Below are 20959 nucleotides of genomic sequence, written 5' to 3' on the forward strand. Positions count from 1 at the left end.
TGGAATGTCTGTTCAAAAGTCGCTATTTCTGTCGTAAGAAAGTTGTGCGAAAACCGCAGAAACGTTTAATAAAAGACATATGGAATGTACACACGATCGACTTACTTGACGTATCTCCTCCCGTTCCCACTGGAACATAAGGCATCCGTGAAACGTCTCCATTGTGGTCATCGACATGCCAATGCTAAAACTTCCTTCCAAGTCTTCCCTAATTCAAGGGCCACCTCCACTACAGTCCTCCTCCAGGTCTTCCTAGGATGACCTCTCCTCCGTGCCCCTCCGTGCTGTGCATTCTATAGATCCCGCTGGCTTTCTCAAATTATGACCTTTCCATTTCCATTTCCTCCTCTTGATTTCCACTGTGACTGGAACTTGGTTTGTTGTTCTGCATAGTTCGTCATTGGATATAATTTCAGGCCATCTAATGTTTATGATGCGTCGTAAGCAACGGTTCATACATGTCTGCAAGAGATTAATGATCTTTCGTGTAACCTTCCAAGTTTCACAAGCATATAGAAGGACTAATTTAACATTTGTATTGAAAATTTTTATTTTCGTCTTCCTTGAAATGTTATTCTTCCACACTGCATACAGCTGCATAAAGGCTCCATTTTATTTCTTTATTCTGGCCCTCACATCCTGTTCTGCTACTCCACGTCTTGTCATTACACTTCCCAAATAGATAAATGTTTTAACCTCTTCAATCCTTTCTCCTGCAACAAACAATCTTTCATCAATTTTAGCATTTACTCTCATTTCCATGGTCTTAACAACATTTATATTGAGTTCTGCAGCCTCTGTTTCATTCCGTACTCCTTCTAAGTTGTGTTTCATATCACTAATTCTTGAAGAAAAAATTATCTGCAAACTAAATCTTCCGGTCTTTCCACCATTCTCCATTGTATTCTTCTTTTCCTTCTACCCAACATTTTTCTCATGACATCATCTAGCACCACTAAAAAGACTGTTGGTGAAAGAATGCATCCCTGGCGAACTCCAATTGTGACATTCACATAATTTGTGAGCCTTCCCTCATGTACTACTTTGCATCTCTACCCTTCATACATTTCCTTCATAAGATTCAAGATCTTATATGGTACTCCACATTTCACCAAGGTCTTCCACATTAAACCTATTTAGTGAATCAAATGCTATTTCGATATCTATGAATGTCAAGTACGATGTGGCCTGCCATTCATTAGTTTTCTCTAGAATTAGCATATTTATTAGATCAACATAGCTGCGCTGTCTACTAATATGGTACAAATGTTAAGTAATTACATCTTTCTGGTCTGGATTACCCATGGAACTCGATAGTATTCAACTACTCCAATGTACAAGGACGAACAAACTACGAAACTTCAACGAGCATTGAACTTTGGTCTTCGATTTACTTTTAACTTGAGTTATAATGCTCACATAACCACTACCTACAGAGCTCTTTCCTGGCTGAAACCATAAAGGCGACGGAAATCTCACATACGTTCATTTATCGAACTCTGAAAGAAAATCTACCCAAATACATTTCTTCAAAATTCCATTTATTATCCTCATTGCATAATTGTAACACTAGATCTGGCACTTCCCTCGTTATTCCCGTCAACCACTCTTCATTGTATAATAGAATCTTCGTTGTGGCTGGGTCACGACTTAGGAATTCACTCCCAGCTGCTGTCAGGAACTCTTACTCAATATCAAAATTCAAAACTGAATGCAGATATTACCTGTTGAATACCACATTGTTTCGTGTATCTATCCATAAATGTTTTCATTCTCCACCCTGAAGGGGTGAGGTGGGCCACCTAGAGGGTAACGCCCCATTTCTGGCCAAGTATTGTTTCGTGTGATTGGTGACGTATGATAGGTTGTGTGATCGTGGTGTATAGGCTAGTAATATTGTTATTTTACCGTAGTTTCTCATAATTAATTTTACTTTATATTCAATTTGTATGTAAATTTTTATTACGACTTTTTTCATTCATTTTTCTTTTATGCTCCAGATTTCTTTTTATCGTATTTTCATTTGTTGAGCTTTGCTTTCATTCTTCATTATATGTTCTCCACGTCAGTTATTTAGCTTAGTTATTCTTGATTTTACAATAGAACAGTACATTCCTTCTATATACAGTATGTTTACCTTGTAATTTACGTGGTTAAATATAACAGAGAGCCACGAGTCGCTAGTAAAGTCAAATAAATAAACACTGTTTATATTTTTGAAGTGGAAATAGCATCTTTTGAGCTGACACACCTCAATTGCAAATATCGGATTATGGAGAGGCTTAGTTAGTTCACAGATTATAGCAGACTGAACGCCAAAAACAATATCTATAATTAAGATAAACGTATTATTTATTTTATTCTTTTACAATTTTGTTTTACGTAGCACCGACACAGGTTGGTCTTATGGCGATGATGGGTTAAGAAAGTAGGAAAGAAGTGATCGTGACCTTAATAATTTAGGTACAACCTGTTGTGAAAAAGGGAAAATACGTAAAATCATATTTAGAGCTGCCGACAATGGGATTAAAGCCCACTATCTCCAGAATGAAAGCTGATAGCTACGTAACTTAAACCACGCAGCCACTTGCTCGGTGTAATTATGTATGTATTGAACCCTTTGGTAATGGGTTCAGTATGTATGTATGTATGTATGTATGTATGTATGTATGTATGTATGATTTTACAGGTTGTAGGATATCATCCATTACGTTTTATAATTTCCTCTTCTATTTTCCAGCTCTTCACTGACATGGTAGACAACTGTTCTTATTCGTTTAGAAAGGCACCTTTCGTACCAGCCACAAGATTTGGTTATTCGATCTACACCATCACAGCCTTCTTTGTGGATCCAGGTGAGAAATTATTTTCATCTACGCCACAATATGTTACTGGAATTGCTGAAGTTACTATGTTTGAAATTCCGAAATAATAATAATAATAATAATAATAATAATAATAATAATAATAATAATAATAATAATTAAAGCCACCCTGACGGATACAAAATCCAAAATAAAGTTCCAAGGATGTCTCACGGATTCCTTTGAGGTCAAAACAGGAATCAGACAAGGCGATGGGCTCCCTTCGATTCTTTTAAACTGCGTTCTTTAGAAGATCATCCGAACCTGGCGAACGAGATTAATGGAAATCGACTATAGCCTACTGAGAATGGGAACCAAATCCAAGGCAATCATAATAGACTGTCTAGCTCTCCACGATGACATCGCCATTCTGTTGAACAGCGTAGAAACCGCTAAGATTCAAATCGAACTGTTACAGGAAATCGCTGAACAAACTGGCCTGCAGATATCGTTTGAAAAAAAAAACAGAAGTAACGACTAACATCGAAGTCGCACCACCAAAACTTTGGACGAAATATAGGGACATCAGGTGAGTAGAAAACTTTAAAAACCTGGGTGCGATCGTCATGGAAAATGGACTGGAAAGAAAGCACTTAGAGAACAAATACGCAAACTTGAATTAGCCTACCAAACGTCACACACGATCTACAACAAATGCCTTCCCCAAAATACTAAGGTATATCACTATGAAACGGTTCTGCAACCAGTAGTTGTGTATTCATCCGCAACCCCATCCCTAAATGCTTATAAAGGACTCCTCGAAGACTGGACAAAAGGAGCGCAGAGTAATTAGAGGAATCAGGGTTCCTACCACAAGAATGGTATTTACCAACAAAAAAAATGATCTAATAAGGAACTCTACAACGAATTAGACAAAATTACAGACACGATCCCGAAAAAATCCCGATTTTATGGTCCTCTCAAACGAATGGATGGGAACAGGTTGGAACAGGTTGACCCAACAGATATTTCATCCATTTGACACATAACCTAAAACCACGATGCCTTGGTTTAAAAACACCAAAGAAGAACTTCAAGTGCTACACATCAAACCGAAAAACGCCTTTGACAGAGGTCTTTTCCGAAAAAGATAGTGACGAACGAGCTAAACCGAGACGAACAACAGAAAAGAAGACACGGTATACCTTGGAGAGAGGAACGCAAGCAGGCCCACTCAGAAGGAATGAAGAAATTATGGGATCAAAAGAATGCAAAGTTTACTCCCAAATATTACAAGAATTAACGTGTTCCTCGATGGCCCCAGCGAATAAATAATAATAGTAATAATAATAACCTAGTGTTTTCTTTTTTTATCAGACTAATATAAATTCTTAGGGAGGATACTGACACCTACTCTATTACAGTGGATTCTTCAATTGCACTGATATGTATTGCAGAATAAATAGAAATTCCGACAAAGAAATTGATTTAATTCAAAATTTAGGCATCCGGTCACTTGATACAGTCATGTTGAAAGTGTACTTTCAACGTATGACGTATAACCAATCAGTTCGCTAGCTTGTAAATTATTCTGCCGGGCAGTTTGTGATCATTGTATTAACCAGTCGCGTGCGGTGAACACGTTCGTTACCCCACCTGCAAATAAAATTAAGCAATCACAGCCCCACCATATTACTATTTTGAAATTGGTATTCAAGGCAACCTCATAACAGAAGCTACTGCAGATTTTAAACTATATATAAGGCGTGATCGAAAAGTTCCCGTTTGATGGCATTGCGTACAACGTAACGCGACTCCGATGCGGGTATATAAGCACGACCATATGGCCAGAGGGATCAGTGTGGCAGTCGTGTCGTTCCGAGGTGCGTGAATTAAATGAGGCCACGTGGACCATGGCGACGTTATTACCAAATGCGTCCAAACAGGACCAGCGTGGTGTTATTCTGTTCTTGGCTGCCGAAGGACATACACCACTGGACATCCAAGGGGAATGAAGACTGTGTTTAGGGCAGCATGTCTGTCGAAATGTCGATAATGCCCTATCGATACCGACAATGCAATTGCGTTGAGAAGATAAGGAGACCATAAAATAGCTGTATACAAAAAATTAGCTGCCTTTTCGAACTGTAAAGTGTTGAAATATTGATTCAAAATTCGTGGGTGACAACGCAGCTACCTAACAACCCTTGCATCTTGCTGGCGCGGTGCGGCAGACAGGGGAGTCGAGTTGCAGATTTGCTGGAGAGAGATAGAACGAACTGGCAGGTTACCGCGCGCCTAGGACACTTTAATGTTAGAGAACGAATGTGAAACCTAAGTGAGGTGTGTTAATAGCATGATATAAATACAAATATTGTTGGCACTTTAGGGCCCCGTTGTGGAATGGCGCACCAAGTTTCGTGCAGGTCGCGTTTCGACACAAGACGCCGGTCCATCTGGAAGGCCAGTGCTTCAAAGTAGTGATTGAATAGCTGGAATGCTATGATGGACCAGTGTGTTACGTACCAGATGTATCAGAAAATTTATGAACCAGAGGAGAGATATCTAACTCCCCAGCTACTTCCCGCCAATATTTAGGCAGGCTGTTATACTCAGTACGCAGCAGTAATCCCATCTACCGGAAATAAATGGCAGCAGAAGACACAAAGCACATCACTGCAAACAATGGTGATGGATGCATCACGTTTTCTCATGCCAACAATGCGCCCTCTTTCAAACTCACTCATTTGTCGGTACGGTTCTCGCATACGTCTGCGAGGCATCCTGCACGTCTGCTCAAATCACACTGATCCATTACCTTCGGTTTATAGCGACAACGAGAGCCGCAGACACGTTTTACCAGTCGGTGGTGATGCGCCGAGATATCGATGAGGACCTTGAATCTGAAGGCCGGCATGGTTCAAATGCTTATCATTTCTTCAGAACATACTAATGCACATGTTCTGTGAATATGAACTTTCTATCTCTAGTTTTTCAAGGTGTTCTGGTTCTTATGAACATGAGTATACAAGAACAACACTACAACAGTTCAGAGTCCCAACCATCATTACAGGCAAACCCACGAATCCACATCAGCAAAATACAAAATTCTTGTACTTCGCGCTCGGTTCTCTGTTCATGCTGGGTAACCTACAAATATTTTCCCGAGTATATTCAAAACATCCTCTACACACGCCATCAATGAATACTACTTTATACCTGCCGAAATCCAAAAATAAAATACTGTAAATAATTTTACTAACCCTGCATTACCCTAGCTCAGGCATGTTTAGGCTTGGCTCGCTAGAACAGCCCACGAGCAGCAGCTTACCAGTGCACCAGCGGTGACTTGCGGGTTGGCAAGAACAACGCATACTTCCTCGCTAAGATCTTGGATTCGTCCATTCACAGTTCATCTTGATAGGTTTACTGATTCATATTGTTTCATCAGATTTGGACTAAATTCGTTCGCGCTCATTTTTAAACAATCTTTGATCAAATCTCCATCTGATGAACTTCGTAATCGTTTTGCCATTTGAAGAGAAATTCTATAGGAAAGGCGGACGACTGACTCATTGTTTACATCGTCCTGAAAGTAAACAGAGTGACGCAAACTTAACTTGCCCGTACTTCAAATAATTATTATATATGTACATATCAGGTTTCAGTTTATTTAATAACTAGCTGATGTACCCGTGCTTCGCAAAGGAATTCTACATTGTATACAGAATTATAGGTTAGGTGATGTACACGTTGTGAGCAAGATTGTATTAAATTGCGTAGCTCTTAACGTTACCCTAGAAACGCGACTGGGAAGTTACCAAACATCTTTTCTCATATGAAGACTGGGTTAGGGAATATTCATTGTAATGGTAGGCCCGCTTGCCTACCATCAGTCACAATCAGGTTGGGGAGTTTTCATTATAATGGCAGGCACTCACTGTACACCTGCCTTTTTACAGCCTCAGAAAAACTGTCTTAGTGGTTTCCCCAACTGAAATGAACATAGGCCATTACAATGACATCTGTAGTAATGGCGCAATTAAAAGCAATGCGTTCATATCAAATACTCCATCAAATGAATAAACACACATTTTCTCACTTTTAACGAACAGTACTACACTGCCGATCTAACAGTCCAAAGTTCCGGAGCTCGGATGACCAAGCCGCATACAGGCGTGATCCGTGAACACTCTTCGTCTTTATTCGGCGGGGGATGTCAAATAGTGGAGAGTTGCAGAGCAAAATCTATGCCCTTTTACTAATCTGTTTCGTAGGAGTTCTCGATGAGTCGGAAAATCTCAGTTCACTACACTGGCGGAGGAAAAATCTATCTGACTTGGAAGCAAATGTTTCCCCCAAGGCAGAGGAGAAACCCCTTTTCACTGCTGATTTGGAATAAAATGAATGTAGAATTTAATAAAAGTGAAGAGGAAGAAGCTTTTCTTAAGAAACGACTCTTTTCAGAGTTGAATTTTGAGTTATTTAGTGAATGGTGGTGCTATAATTTGGAACAGGCCTAAATTCTAATTCTAGCTACAACTAAGTGAGCCTCTGCATTACATGTGCACACTGCTCATTCAAAACAGCAAGTCAGAGTAGAGATCGAATCGCTGGAATACTATGATGAACCAGTGTGTTACGTACCAGTAGTATCAGAAAATGTATGAACCAGAGGAATGGCATGCTAAATAAGAAAGTTTTCTAACTCCCCAGATATTTCGCGCCAATATTCAGTCAGGCTGTTATACTCGGTACGCAGCATTAACCCCATCTATCGGAGTTGAGTGGCAGCATACTAAATAAAGAACATCCCAACAAACAATGGTCAATGTATTGTTATTGTTGATCAATGTTTGCATTGGTAGTTAGTCTCAGTTAACGTAATGGAGGTTACTGAGGAAGGCTCAAAGCGGAAACTCCTGACTTCGTTGTTGTTTCGAGATGAATGGGAAGTATTGTACGCTCAAGGGTTGGCAAAATTTTTAATTTGTCACAAAACCTTGAACGAAATGAATAAATTCAATGTAAAACGACATTATATCGTTTATCATAGTAAGGATTATGATCGATATAAAGATGAAGATAGTCTAGCACTAATAAAGCAACTAAGAGAGGAAGTAGTCAACCAAGAGGTAGGTATTATACTCGCATAATATTTCAGAGTTTATGATTAAGTGAATCGATATATGCAAAAAGATGAGGTGACATTTTTTCATTTTCACACCAGGCAAGTGCTTGGGCTGTACCTTAATTAAGGCCATGGCCACATCCTTCCCATTCCTCAGCGTTTCTTATCCCACCGTCGCCATAAGACCAAACTGTGTCGGTGCGATGTAAAGCAAATTGCATTGTATCCCACACTTATACATACTTTTATTTGTCTGTATATTTTTGAACCCCGCCCCTACACTTCTAATTCCCATTCGCCGCTACTGGCTGCTACACCCATTACTCCTCCTCACTCACAGTGCTAAATCAGTTTGTGACCAACAGTGAATACGGATTACGAAACCTTACAGGTACAACCTGTTAACAAACAGAATTATCGTATCTGCAATGGCATGATTTTTAGATTTAATTCCATTTGTACTTATATTTCCAGATACTCTTTCAGAAGGAGGAAGACAGAATCTTGATGAAGGAACTGGAACTGGACTATGGTTTCAGAATGGTACCGAAATACTTAACATCCCAACCAGAGATGATGAACTTCTACGCAAAACGAGCTACACAAGGCAAGCGTGCAATAATGGAATGGGTTAGTAGAGTGTTTCTTTCTGTTATTAATGAATGTATTTATTTACATTTCAGTTATTGACTGCTTGTTCTGCCTGCATGCCTATAAAAACGAACTAATTCCTTCATTATCCTCCATTTTTAACTAGCATTAAGACCTATTATTCGACGCAACTTATGTCGAAATCACCGTAATTATGTCAAATTATAGTCTCCTTTGTCCCCTCTGCTTCTTAACCGTATGCAGTTAAAATGTATTACACTGACGGGATTCAAACCCGTGGCCCTTTGAGCCGAAGGCCAGTGTGTTCACCGTTCAGCCAAAAAGAAAGACGTTCATTTCTTCTTCTTTTATCAGAAAATCTTAGTCTATCATCGCCTTGATTCACCCACTGCATCTCTTACCCTTCATGGCTGAGTCCATTATTCTCCTACATTCACCTCGTACGACTCCATCACCGAAATCATTTTATGCGTGGAGTTTCATTCATCGAATTTATTTCTAACTTCGCATTAATCTTCTCGTTCCGAGTACTCTCCTCCCATTGTGTACCTGTTTGTACGAGCAATCATTCTCTTTATTTTCATGTCGGTTATTTCCAAATTACGAATAAGATATCGACCCATCTTTCACTGCAGTACAGCTGTCAGTCTGAACACAGACCAATTAAAGACAGTTTTGTCCAACGGCTGACTTGACTTGTTTCTTACAGAATACCTTTGATCGCAACTCCGAGCATCCTGTATTGCTTTGCTACAGCTTGATTAAATTTCACTTAGAATGCTGCGATCTGCGAGAATACACTCCCTAGATACTGTACTTGATCCAGCCTTTAAAGTTTTGTATTCCAGGCCTAATATTAGATCTTCTTAGATTTCTTCACAACTGACGTAACTTTATTCTCGAAATTGCTAATTGTGCTGCGTTGAAAAAACAAATTTAAGGAAGTTTCCTAGAATTACTTGCACATTCTTAACCATATGTCGAGTGCTTCCGATGAATACAGCGCAATTAGCCTAAGGTGACAAAGTAAACTTTCTGTCCAACTTCCCGATGTGTCGGCAACCTTTTTGCCTTACCTGTACAGTGGGGTGGTCTTTTCAAACCAAAGGAGAACTATGCATGTTCGTAGCCGGCAACCTTTCTGCCTTACCTGTACAGTGGGATGGTCCATTCCAACCTAAGGAGAACGCTGCAGGACGTAGTCGGCAACCTTTATGGCTCCTCTGTGTAGCGGGATGCTCTTTTCTAACCAGAGGAGAATGCTGCCTGTTCGTATTAGTATCAAACGAATCTTTCCATGATTCGCTAGATGGGGATTAAGGGGATGATGCACTTCAGGGGGAGAGTTATTTGCAGACATGACTTTGCTCATTGTAGAGTAAGTGTTCCGGTAGCATACTGTTTATTATTGAACTGGGATATCGGCGTACCGGTAACAGGAACGATGATATTGTGGATATACTGTTAATGTATGCGAAGACAGCCAGCCCCGCGGTGTAGGGATAGCGTGCTTACCTCTTACCTGGAGGCCCCGGCTTAGATTTCCGGCCAGGTCAGAGATTTTTACCTGGATCTGAGGGCTAGTTCGAGGTCCACTCAGCCTACGTGATTAGAATTGAGGAGCTATCTGACGGTGAGATGGCGGCCTCGGTCATGAGAGCCAAGGATAATAGCCGAGAGGATTCGGCGTGCTTACCACATGACACCTCGTAATCTGCAGGCTTTCGGGCTGAGCAGCGGTCGCTTGGTAGGCCAAGGCCCTTCAAGGGCTGTAGTGCCATGGGGTTTGGTTGTTATGGGAAGAGTTGAAGAAATCAGATCATTGAAGCTGCTTTATACGGAGAATTGTAACCTGAAAAGGGACACCCAAACCACGGATTTACAGAAATACTTACAGCAATGCTTCATGCGGATCAAGAGGGCACACTTGTGAGCTTGCATTCGGGAGATAGTGAGTTCGATCCCTAAAGGGGGTTTTCCATTGTTTCCCATTTTCGCATCATGCAAATGCTGGAGCTGTGCCTTCATTAAGGCCACGGCCGCTTCCTTCCCATTCCTAGCCCTTTCCCAGCCGGTCGTCGCCATTAGAACTACATCTGTCGGTGGGACGTAAAACAAATTGTAATTGGAACTAGAGGGTGGGTATTTTGAACTTATTTTGTAAATAAAATGGTGCTATCCTTCAGGTTGAATACCCAACATACCTACAGCCAACCCTGAAGGGACCTCCAATCAACGGTCGTTATACGCAATAGTCGCACAAATCGGCTTTTTGTGTGCTAAAATGTCATATCTATAAGTTTTAGGCTGTACACTTACATGGTTAATTGATGATGATGATGATGATGATGATGATGATGATGATGATGCTTGTTGTTAAAAGGGGCCTAACATCTAGGTCATCGGCCCCTAATGGTTCGAAATGAGACGAAATGTAATGACAATTTAAAACTCCAAAATCATCCACTGACCAGAATTCTAAACAATTTAAAACAATCGGTGGATCCGGCCCGAAATGCCCGACATTCACAGAAACTAGCGTTAAACAATAGTATTACTGACCAAGGAACTGCTTCTAAAGCACAATACTGAATCGATGATGCTTGTAGTCTAAAAGGGTCCAACATCCGGGTCATCAGCCCCTCATAATGGTACTTATCAATAAGAAAGTAGAACCATGGTATTTGTCATATTGCGGTACTAATCAAAAATAGCGTAGACCCGCGGTATTCCACATTTTATGGTACTACTCACAGGTAGAGTAATGCACACATGTAACACAGGCCTATGGTGTTTCTCATATTGCGGCGCCAATTACAGTGTTCCTCACATAGGTGTACTAATCACAGGGACTGGTACTATCCCGTGGTGTTCCTCACACATGGGATACTAATCATAGGCAAGGCAGATCCATGGTGTCGCTAATGCTGTGGTACTAATCACAGGTACTGTAAAACCCACCCGGATTCACACACTGTCGCTACTAATAACAAACCTATTGTGTACCTCTACATAATGGTACTACGCACAAGTAAAAGCGACCCATGGTGTTCCCTGCGAGATGGTACTAACTACAAGTAATCCCATGGTTATAATTTGGTCATCCCTTGGTCCTTTAGTCACCTCTTAAAACAGGAGGCAGGGGAAACCGTGGGTGTATTCTTCGTGTGCGTCCCCCACCCACAGGGGATTGTGTGTCCGGTCCGTGAGGGCTATTTTATTTCGCTCAGGTCCGCCGGCAAGCCGGTTAGGAACCCCTGTCCGCCACCTGGGACGCCCCACGTGGAAATATCACCTCTCCCTCTGCTACGCCAGCGTAGTAGGTTGGTGGACATGGTTAATTAACAGAATTAATTTGGAACTTCAAAGAACGTACCGGTAACTGAAATAAGTTTTGTATTTACGCTACAGTATTGGTGGAGTAGAACTGGGAGGGATTTCATTGGCTTTCGTTCAAAGAGTAGGTCATTGATTGGTACTTTATTTGTCCATTTCTGCTTTAACTATCTAAGAAAAGATTCTTCAATATATTTGTGCTCAGATGATATGGCCCGCTTGATTTTTAAAGATTGTTTTTCGAAAAGAGACTGCATTTTATGTCCGTCCTTCCAAATAGTAGAAATCATTCACAGTGATACACCCAATTTCTTCCCGATACTGACCTTTCTTTCCCCCTTTTGTAATCTCAATACTATGTGTGACGTTTCTTCAATATTATACACTTTACTTTAATTCTGCGACATCTTCACAGCGATGCTTGCCTTGACTATTCAACAGACAGAGGGATTTGAAATCTACAATAATAAGCGTTACATTGTTGTCAGCAATACTCAAATACGTAACAAACAAACGTCAACATTGGACGTTATGGCCGATATATTTATCCGAAAATGTGATTAAGATACGTCGTTTAATACGATATATTGTAATAAGCGATATCTTACTAAGGGATTATATAAATACAGTGTTTATATAGGATTTTTACACCATTAGATTTAGCCGTTATTTCCAATTCGTCATTAAAACGATGTTCCACTGTACTTAGTAACGAAACTGCACTGTTTTTCATTTACCGCAAATACTTTGTGACGATTTTTAGTGTTATTTCAATCGATTTAACCTTCCTCATTCCAAATACGGAGCAGAATTTCTTTTATGTATTTTATGTATGGACCCAATTTTATTTATCCAATAGCCTCGAAATCATTTTCCAGGCTAAAACCAATGGAGGAAAAAGAATTGTCTCAATGTTTGACTTGTAACACTTCATGTAGAGCTGTATTGGCTTCACTTCTTCATTTAATTTCTTTTCATTACTGGAGTCACTCACCGTAAGAGTAGATAGTCGCGCCGCACGAATTAAGCAGACAGGTTGCCAGCATATTAGGGGCTGCCTGGCCGAGGCAGTAAAGGCGTGCTCGGTTCGCCCGGAAGGACGTGGGTTCGAATCCCTGTCAGGAAGTCGTAAAATTTAAGAAGCGAGATTTCCACTTCCGGAGGTGCACATGGCCCTGTGGTTCACTCAGCCTACACCAAAAATGAGTACCAGGTTAATTCATGGGGGCAAAGGCGGCCGGGCGTAGAGCTTAATCACTCTACCCCCATCAAGTGCCGAGGTTACGGATAGTGGAAGCCTTTACTTTCCACCCCTCCAAGGGTCTTCATGGCCTGTACGGAGATGACATGGTTCTTTTTTCTTTTTTTGCCAGCATATTGGGTGTTCAGACCTCTCCGAAATAACCGTTGCTTTAGGCAAACCAACTTAGTGAGTTACGTATAACTGAGAATATTGAATTTCAGTAACACAGTTCAAACCTCAGCATGGATGTTCTTACAGGTGACCACTACTACAGCAGCGTGTCTCCCCACATGGATTGCCAGAAATTTTTTCCACTGTTCGTCATCTATAAGAATTCAAATCTTATAGGATTTGGCGTCCACACTTTTGGCCTTCATCCTGTGTTCCCGAACAGCCGAGATTGGTATGATTACGCCCTTCCAGAATGGATTAAGGTATGAAAAATAATCTGTTATACATAATTTTAACAATCGCTACCACAAGAAATAGTCAATAGACTTGTACCGTACCGTATACAGCTTATAGTAATAATAATAATAATAATAAGAAGAAGAAGAAGAATAGTTTTACATCCTATCAAGTACTTTTTGCGGTTTTCGGAGACACCGATGGTACGGAATTTAATCTCTCCGAAATTCTTTAACGCACCGGTAAATCTACGGACACGAAGCTGAAATATTTGATCGCCTTCAAACACAGAAGGTCGTTCGTGATCACTGGTGACGAGTTTGAAGACCGATGGCGGCACTGTTACCGACCTGAGCACGTCAAAACGGGGAGTGATGATTCACGTCAGCACTGAGAATGTGTGCGCAGAGCTTCGTGACATTAGCTGCAATGATGCCGAAGCGGATTGGCCCCTAATAGGAGGACTATATAACAGCCCTTTCCGATGTTAAATATTGCTATTCCGCAATCTATGGAATGCGCAAGCAGCGTGATTTCTTGACATCAAAGTACGTGATCAGTGCTGTATTGAATTTAAAAAAAGGCAAAGGTCGACTGGGCTTAATTCCAGAGGGGAAAAAAACAGGCAAATCCACGACCTGCCACCAGCTGTACACGAGAAGTGGTGAGGAAAGTGAAGGCCCTTGTCTCAGGTGGTAACCCTACCCCCTGAACGACTATCGCACGTCAGTTTAGGAAGTCTGTTTCAACAGTTAACGCCATAATTAACTAAGACCTGCAATCAGAAAAGCGGCATAAGAGCTGAATTTATAAGCTGTTGCCTCGTCACATTTCGGAACGTCACACTAACGCCAAGAAAGCTGTATGAGGGCTACCAGGCAGGGGACAGATGGAAACATGTGGTGGAATTAGACGAAGCGTATGTGTACCTTAATGACTAACAAACCCCGCTCGATTTACTACCGCCTTAGAAACCAAAAGAAAATAAATAGGCCGGCTGAATGGCTTAGACGGTTGAGACGCTGACCTACGACAGCCTCGTGTCCGTAGATTTACTGGCACGTAAAATAACTCCTGCTGGACTAAATTCCGGTATCGCGGCGTCTCCGAAAGCTGCAAAAGTAGTTAGTGGTATGTAAAGCAAATAACATTATTATTATTATTATTATTATTATTATTATTATTATTATTATTATTATTATTATTATTATTATTATTAGAGACAAAAATGTTATCAAACATTGTACAAAGAATGCCAGGAATGTTTTCCAAGAAGTTTCATGGTCATTACTGGATACTGCTACAAGTTAACCATTCGCAGTGTTGCTAGTAATGTGAAGGTGAACTCTACATACTACCAGCAAGAGGTTTGAACAACCATGTACAACACAGATATCCCAGCACTGTATGGGAGGGCGAATAATTAGGTATGGGAGCATCAAGATAAAATATCCAACCACACCTCTCGTTCGACCCCTCTCTTCTTAGGGAGAATGGAGATGGAAACTGGAATCCGTGGAATTCCTTTTACTGACATTCCGATGAAGGTACCCGTTGGGTCATCCATGAACTTCTGTGCATTTGAACTCCTAGAACGGGCCTTAGGAAATAGACGTCCACGCACCGGCCTCTGGAAAGACTGTCAGGAGGAGTGGGATAACATAGACATGCTAGCTCTGGGCAATGGAAATTACGTTGCCGGCCTATAGCTAAAAATGCTGACTTTCCGATTGAGTATGATCGTTGGTGAAGACATGGCTTTTCATTAGCTAATTACCCTTGAAACATCGTCTCCAAGAGATCCCGACCGACCTTCTGTACCACAGGACTGAGCGAGAATCGATCCAGTCAACTTGGGCTCAGAAGGCCAGCGCTCTACCGCCTGAGCTAGTCAACCCGACAGTTATACAGTTTATTAGCAAACTAGTAGTTGTACTTGAATGTTGATATCGTGTTCAAAAATTAAACAGAACTAAATAATAAAATCAATTCTTTTTCTGTTTACAGCTTACATTACCTGACTCTGATGATTGCATTGTCGACATCTCACGAGAATGTGGAATCAACTCCTACCACTTCTTCTTCATAGAAGACGCCAGACAAACTACGTGCCCAACCAATTCAACTGCATGAGAAGATGAGATGTTCAACATAGGTGTTCATTGTTTTATACAGGAGCTACATCCCATAGTCGTTATAGGAAATCAATTAAATGGAATTAAATCAGTTACCCACTATAAGAATTAGCCATTCACTCTGTACGTTAATGAATCAGAAATTAAATAAAACAAATCACCTAGCAATTAACTTTACGGCTGAAAAAGCCTCGGATTGTTTTGACTTTATTTTCTTAAATGGAGACACAAATTAAGGTTCCCTACTGAGAAAAGTTTTGGTACCAGGCGAGTTGGCCGTGCAGTTAGGGGCGCGCATCTGTGAGTTTGCAACCGGGAGATAGTGGATTCGAACCCCACAGTCGGCAGCCCTAAAGATGGTTTTCCGTGGTTTCACATTTTCACACCAGACAAATGCTGGGGCTGTACCTTAAATCAAGCCACGTCCACTCCTAGCCCTTTCCTATCCCATCGTCGCCATAAGACCTGTCTGTGTTGGTGCAACGTAAAGCAACTAGAAAAGAAAAAATAATAATAATAAATTGGTCATGAAAACCAAGGCAGGCATATTTACAGTCATGGAGACACACAGGATAATCGGAAACAACATGAACCAGGTACAGGACGTTAGAAGTTGGTCATACTGATAAATAATTTGAAAAAAATAATTCGATATCTCGCGCCGTTTTCATTTTTTTTTTTTTGCTATTGTTTTACGTCGCACCGACACAGATAGGTCTTATGGCGACGATGGGATAGGGAAGGGCTAGGACTGGGAATGAAGCGGCCGTGGCCTTAATTAAGGTACAGCCCCAGCATTTGCCTGGTGTGAAAATGGGAAACCACGGAAAACCATTTTCAGGGCTGCCGACAGTGGGGTTCGAACCTACTATCTCCCGAATACTGGACACTGGCCGCACTTAAGCGACTGCAGCTATCGAGCAGCTGCTGAATTCAGCCAATCAGATCGCTTCGCGGGCGAATTGAAACGGGCTTTGCGAGGCGGTGTTGCTAAATCTGCGCGTGGCTTAAGACCGGCATGAGAGCATGTGTCGAAAAGAAAATCTTCGCCAGAGGAGGGATTTGAAAACGGATCTCAGAGCTGACAAGACCGCCATAGCAAGTACACAACGGTGTTTTATGCCGAATTTCAAGATGAAGGATCTAATATTTGTTCATGGTATAACGTCCAAATAGCTGGGCTGAGTGGCTCAGACGGTTGAGGCGCTGGCCTTCTGACCCCAACTTGGCAGGTTCGATCCTGGTTCAGTCCGGTGGTATTTGAAGGTGCTCAAATACGTCAGCCTCGTGTTAGTAGATTTACTGACACGTAAAAGAACTCCTGCGGGACTAAATTCTGACACCTCGGCGTCTCCGAAGACCGTAAAAGTGGTTAGTGAGACGTAAAAGCAAATAACATTATTATTATTATTATTATTATTATTATTATTATTATTATTATTATTATTATTATTATTATTATTATTAACATCCAAATAATAGATATGTAGAATCACATAATACAGAGTGATCCAAAAGTCCGTTAACAGTTAGCGAGGCAATACTTCACGGAATATTGGAGAGAGAGAGGTAATAACTGACACACATGATTGCAATGACATGGGGTTATATTGACACCAAAACAAATGACACAACAAGACTAACAGATGATGCTGGACAGCAACACGTCATTTACGAATGGCCACACATGCTTGGCATGACATGGGGTTTTATTGACACCAACAACGAGTGCACAAATAGGCCAACAGATGGCGCCGGACAGCAACACGTTAGTGATGCCTCGTGAGACCCGTATACGGTATAAATGGGAGCTGTCGTGAGAGAGGGCGTCAGATGCGCCTGCAATCTCGGCATGTTGGCGTTACCAAAAAGGTACTGTTAGTGAAGCTTTATTTACTTTATTTTGGTGTCAATAAAACCCCATGTCATGCCAAGCATATCTGTCAACTATTATCTCTCTAACTCCAATAATCCGAGAAGTATTGCCTCCTCATATGTTAACGGAGTTTTGGGTTACCTTGTACCTCGCCATCCAACTTGTAGAGGTAAATTTCTGTGGTTTCCTTCTTCAGACCTACGTGAAAGTCGTGATGGTAACTAAAATAGAAGCTGCGACCAACATAATACGTGATCCTAATTCCCATTTATGGAACTACAATTAAAGGGTATAATGACTGTATAGACAGTAAAGCAACCCAGGTTTACAGACAGATTGCGGCCAAAATTATCTTAAGTTCCTTATAAAGGCAACAATAATTATACTATAATTGCACCCCTCGAATCATTGTTCACCTGTATCACAGTTTGTTCCAACACAGTATCGAACGATTTACGAGCATACAAGACTGCAAATTGGCTCACGCCTGTCTGCGATAACGATGCCATTCCGGACACAGCGGGCAGCGACCAGTTGAGTTTCGAGTCTGTTGCCTGCGTAGCGTTTTACTTTGTTCGTTGAAATGGGCACGCAAGGACTTATTGAAGACGTGAAAAATACCCATTTCCATGGGCGCCCATATGACAGTTTGTAGGGGTGGGGGTGGGGGGCTAGACCTGGAGGTATGTAGCATTTTATTTTGTTTTGGAAGATGAATGGCGGTAAAATAACACCTACGGTTTCCCCTCCCTATTGGTGGGGGGCGGCACTACCATTTCTACGTAATACCGACATTTAAATCATTTTCTTGAAAGAAAAACACCTGACTACATTAGATTTTTGACTTTCCCTGAGAGTTAGAGGGGGGCCACGGCTCCCCCTTGCCCCCGGGCATGGGCGCCCTTGCCCATTTTCATATAACTGAGGACATGTTGACTACAAAAACCCGACCAAGAAGATAGAAAGGGGGAGGGAGATATAACGTACATTTAACTCAGACGGTAATTCTCGACATAATCTGTTATCGCCTAATAAAATTTACTTCATGAGCCCATTTCCGCTTCTTGGTCGTTTCTTTACAATTGACTCTACGTCGCATCTACACAGCTGGGTCTTATGGCGACGGTGGGACAGGGAAGATCTAGGAGTGGGAAGGAAGTGGCCGTGGCCTTAATTAAGGTACACCGAGCTCGATTGCTGCAGTCGCTTAAGTACGGCCAGAATCCAGTAGTCGGGAGATAGTGGGTTCGAACCCCACTGTCGGCAGTCCTGAAGACGGTTTTCCGTGGTTTCCCATTTTCACACCAGGAAAATGCTGGGTTGTACCTTAATTAAGGCCACGGCCGATTCCTTCCCATTCCTAGGCCTTTCCTATCCCATCGTCGCCATAAGACATATCTGTGTCGGTGCGATGTAAAGCAAATAGCACCAAAAAAATAAGGTACAGCCCTGCAATTGCCTGGTGTGAAAATGGGAAACTGTTATCCGCGCACTTTTCAGTGATAGCTTTTTGTAGAGGGGTGAGGAGTAAGGAGGGAGCTCTCCCCGTTCCGGCAATACTGCCAACTGAATAGAAATGAAATCTAAATTGAATCGATAATATGATCGATCGATACGAATTTTCTAAACCTTTATTATCTTAAGCCAACAACTGTGTGTCTCTCTCTCTCGCACACACACACACACACATACACACACACACACATGACATTATATAACATTTCTCGATGCGAATCTTGTTCCTAGCATGAATTCTATAGTTTGGCTTTGTTGTGTAAACAACAACAGTACTAGTACGTAAAGTGTATGTCAGGTGTCGCACAGCGATGCGTAAACGATTCACAGTTTGGGTTTCAAAGATTGCCAATACGAATCTCGAAGATAACCAAGGTCGACCGATTCAGCACTAGGGTGTCTATGTATCACTAAAAGGTGCGCGTACTATACTTAAAACCATCTTGAGGGCTTATGACAGTGGGTTCGAACCCACTATTTCCCGAATGCAAGCTCACAGCTGCACCCCCTAACCGCACGGCCAACTCGCTCGATTTCTTGGTCTTTCTCATAAGAACAAATAAGATTAACATTTTATCTTCATCACAAGAATACCACATACTTACAGTATATTTCTCTTCTGTTGACGAAAAGCAACTGGCCTTCCAAGTTACCTGCACGTCCTACCATGCCGCAATGTGTGTGACATCTCCATATCGAAGCACGCCTTGGGTTTCACGACGTCCTTCCCGTAACCGCAGCTCGTATTCTGTGTGCCAGATGCCGCCACATCACCCCCTCCCCCAATGGAGATAGAAAGTTCACAAAACCAATGGATGGGCAAAGCGAGCTCTTCGTCCTGATCGTGTTGTGTACTTTCTGTGTGGTGATGACGCATCGAGTAAGTAAGGTGTAATAGAAGTGCTAGGTAGATAGGATGAAGTGAGGGTAGTAGATGTGTCAGGTGTGTCAGTGCAGGTAAGAACAGCGATGTTTGTGTCTTTGTACAGAGGCTTCACACGGTCTGTACTCACTACTACTACCTTGATTCCAATCATGATTGTCAAGGTCTTCTCATAACGGATTACTACAGGGTAGGGACCAAGAAGACGGGGCTGCAAAGGAGGGTACACGTGGTCTCAGAAAAACATGGAAGACCATTGTCAAGTCCTTGAACACGAATGCTTTCTGTCGACTAATGACGAGGGGCCGGAACAGGTTTGAGTTCATCCATTACATACCTTAATTAATTTTTAGATTCGGAATGGTTAACCGAAGTAGAAGAACTAGTCGAAGAAGCAACCATTTCTCCCGGGAAAAATAGCGATTTCCCAAAAACTAGTTCGGCGAGAGAAGCTTTCAGATCTTCCGTTAGCACTGCACACATACCAAGCAATACTAAGGTTAATACTTTAATCCACGTTGCACCATGACACATCAGGGAAGCTTTTGATGATGTTGATGATGATGATGATGATGATGATGATGCTTGTTGTTTAAAGGGGCCTAACATCGAGGTCATCGGCCCCTAATGGTACGAAATGAAATAACAAAAAGTTCAAATTCATCCACTGACCAAAATAAAATAAAAAATGTCATGAAGACTGAATGGATGGACATGAACTCAACAAAAAAAACAGTGGATCAGACTCAAAAAAAAGATCGTAAATAATATTATTAGTGACCAAGGGACCACTTATAAAGCACAATGATGCTTGATGTCCAAAGGGGTGCAAAATCCACGTCTAAGGCCCCACAGAATGGTACATGTCGCGAGTAAAGTAGAACCATGGCATTTGTCATGTTGGGGTACTAATCAAAAGCAGCGAAGACTCACGGTGTTCCACACAATATGGTACTACTCACAAGGATTTCACTTCGGACAGGGAACGCAGACCTATGGTGTTTCTCACACAATGG

General features: G+C 41.6%; 1 protein-coding gene across 1 annotated transcript in view; it reads left to right on the plus strand.

Annotated features, from left to right (window-relative positions):
• The window catches only part of LOC136866016 (uncharacterized), a 44425-nt gene extending 28584 nt beyond the window's left edge, over positions 1 to 15841 (plus strand). Inside the window, exons 5-8 of the mRNA XM_067142627.2 lie at positions 2741 to 2855; positions 8410 to 8565; positions 13385 to 13560; positions 15542 to 15841. Coding sequence (XP_066998728.2) covers positions 2741 to 2855; positions 8410 to 8565; positions 13385 to 13560; positions 15542 to 15667 — 573 coding nt within the window. The 3' untranslated portion in view covers positions 15668 to 15841. The remainder of the gene's footprint in view (positions 1 to 2740; positions 2856 to 8409; positions 8566 to 13384; positions 13561 to 15541) is intronic.
• The last annotated feature ends 5118 nt before the right edge of the window (positions 15842 to 20959 follow it).

This window comes from Anabrus simplex, chromosome 3, assembly GCF_040414725.1.
Source record: "Anabrus simplex isolate iqAnaSimp1 chromosome 3, ASM4041472v1, whole genome shotgun sequence".
NCBI lineage: Eukaryota > Metazoa > Arthropoda > Insecta > Orthoptera > Tettigoniidae > Anabrus > Anabrus simplex.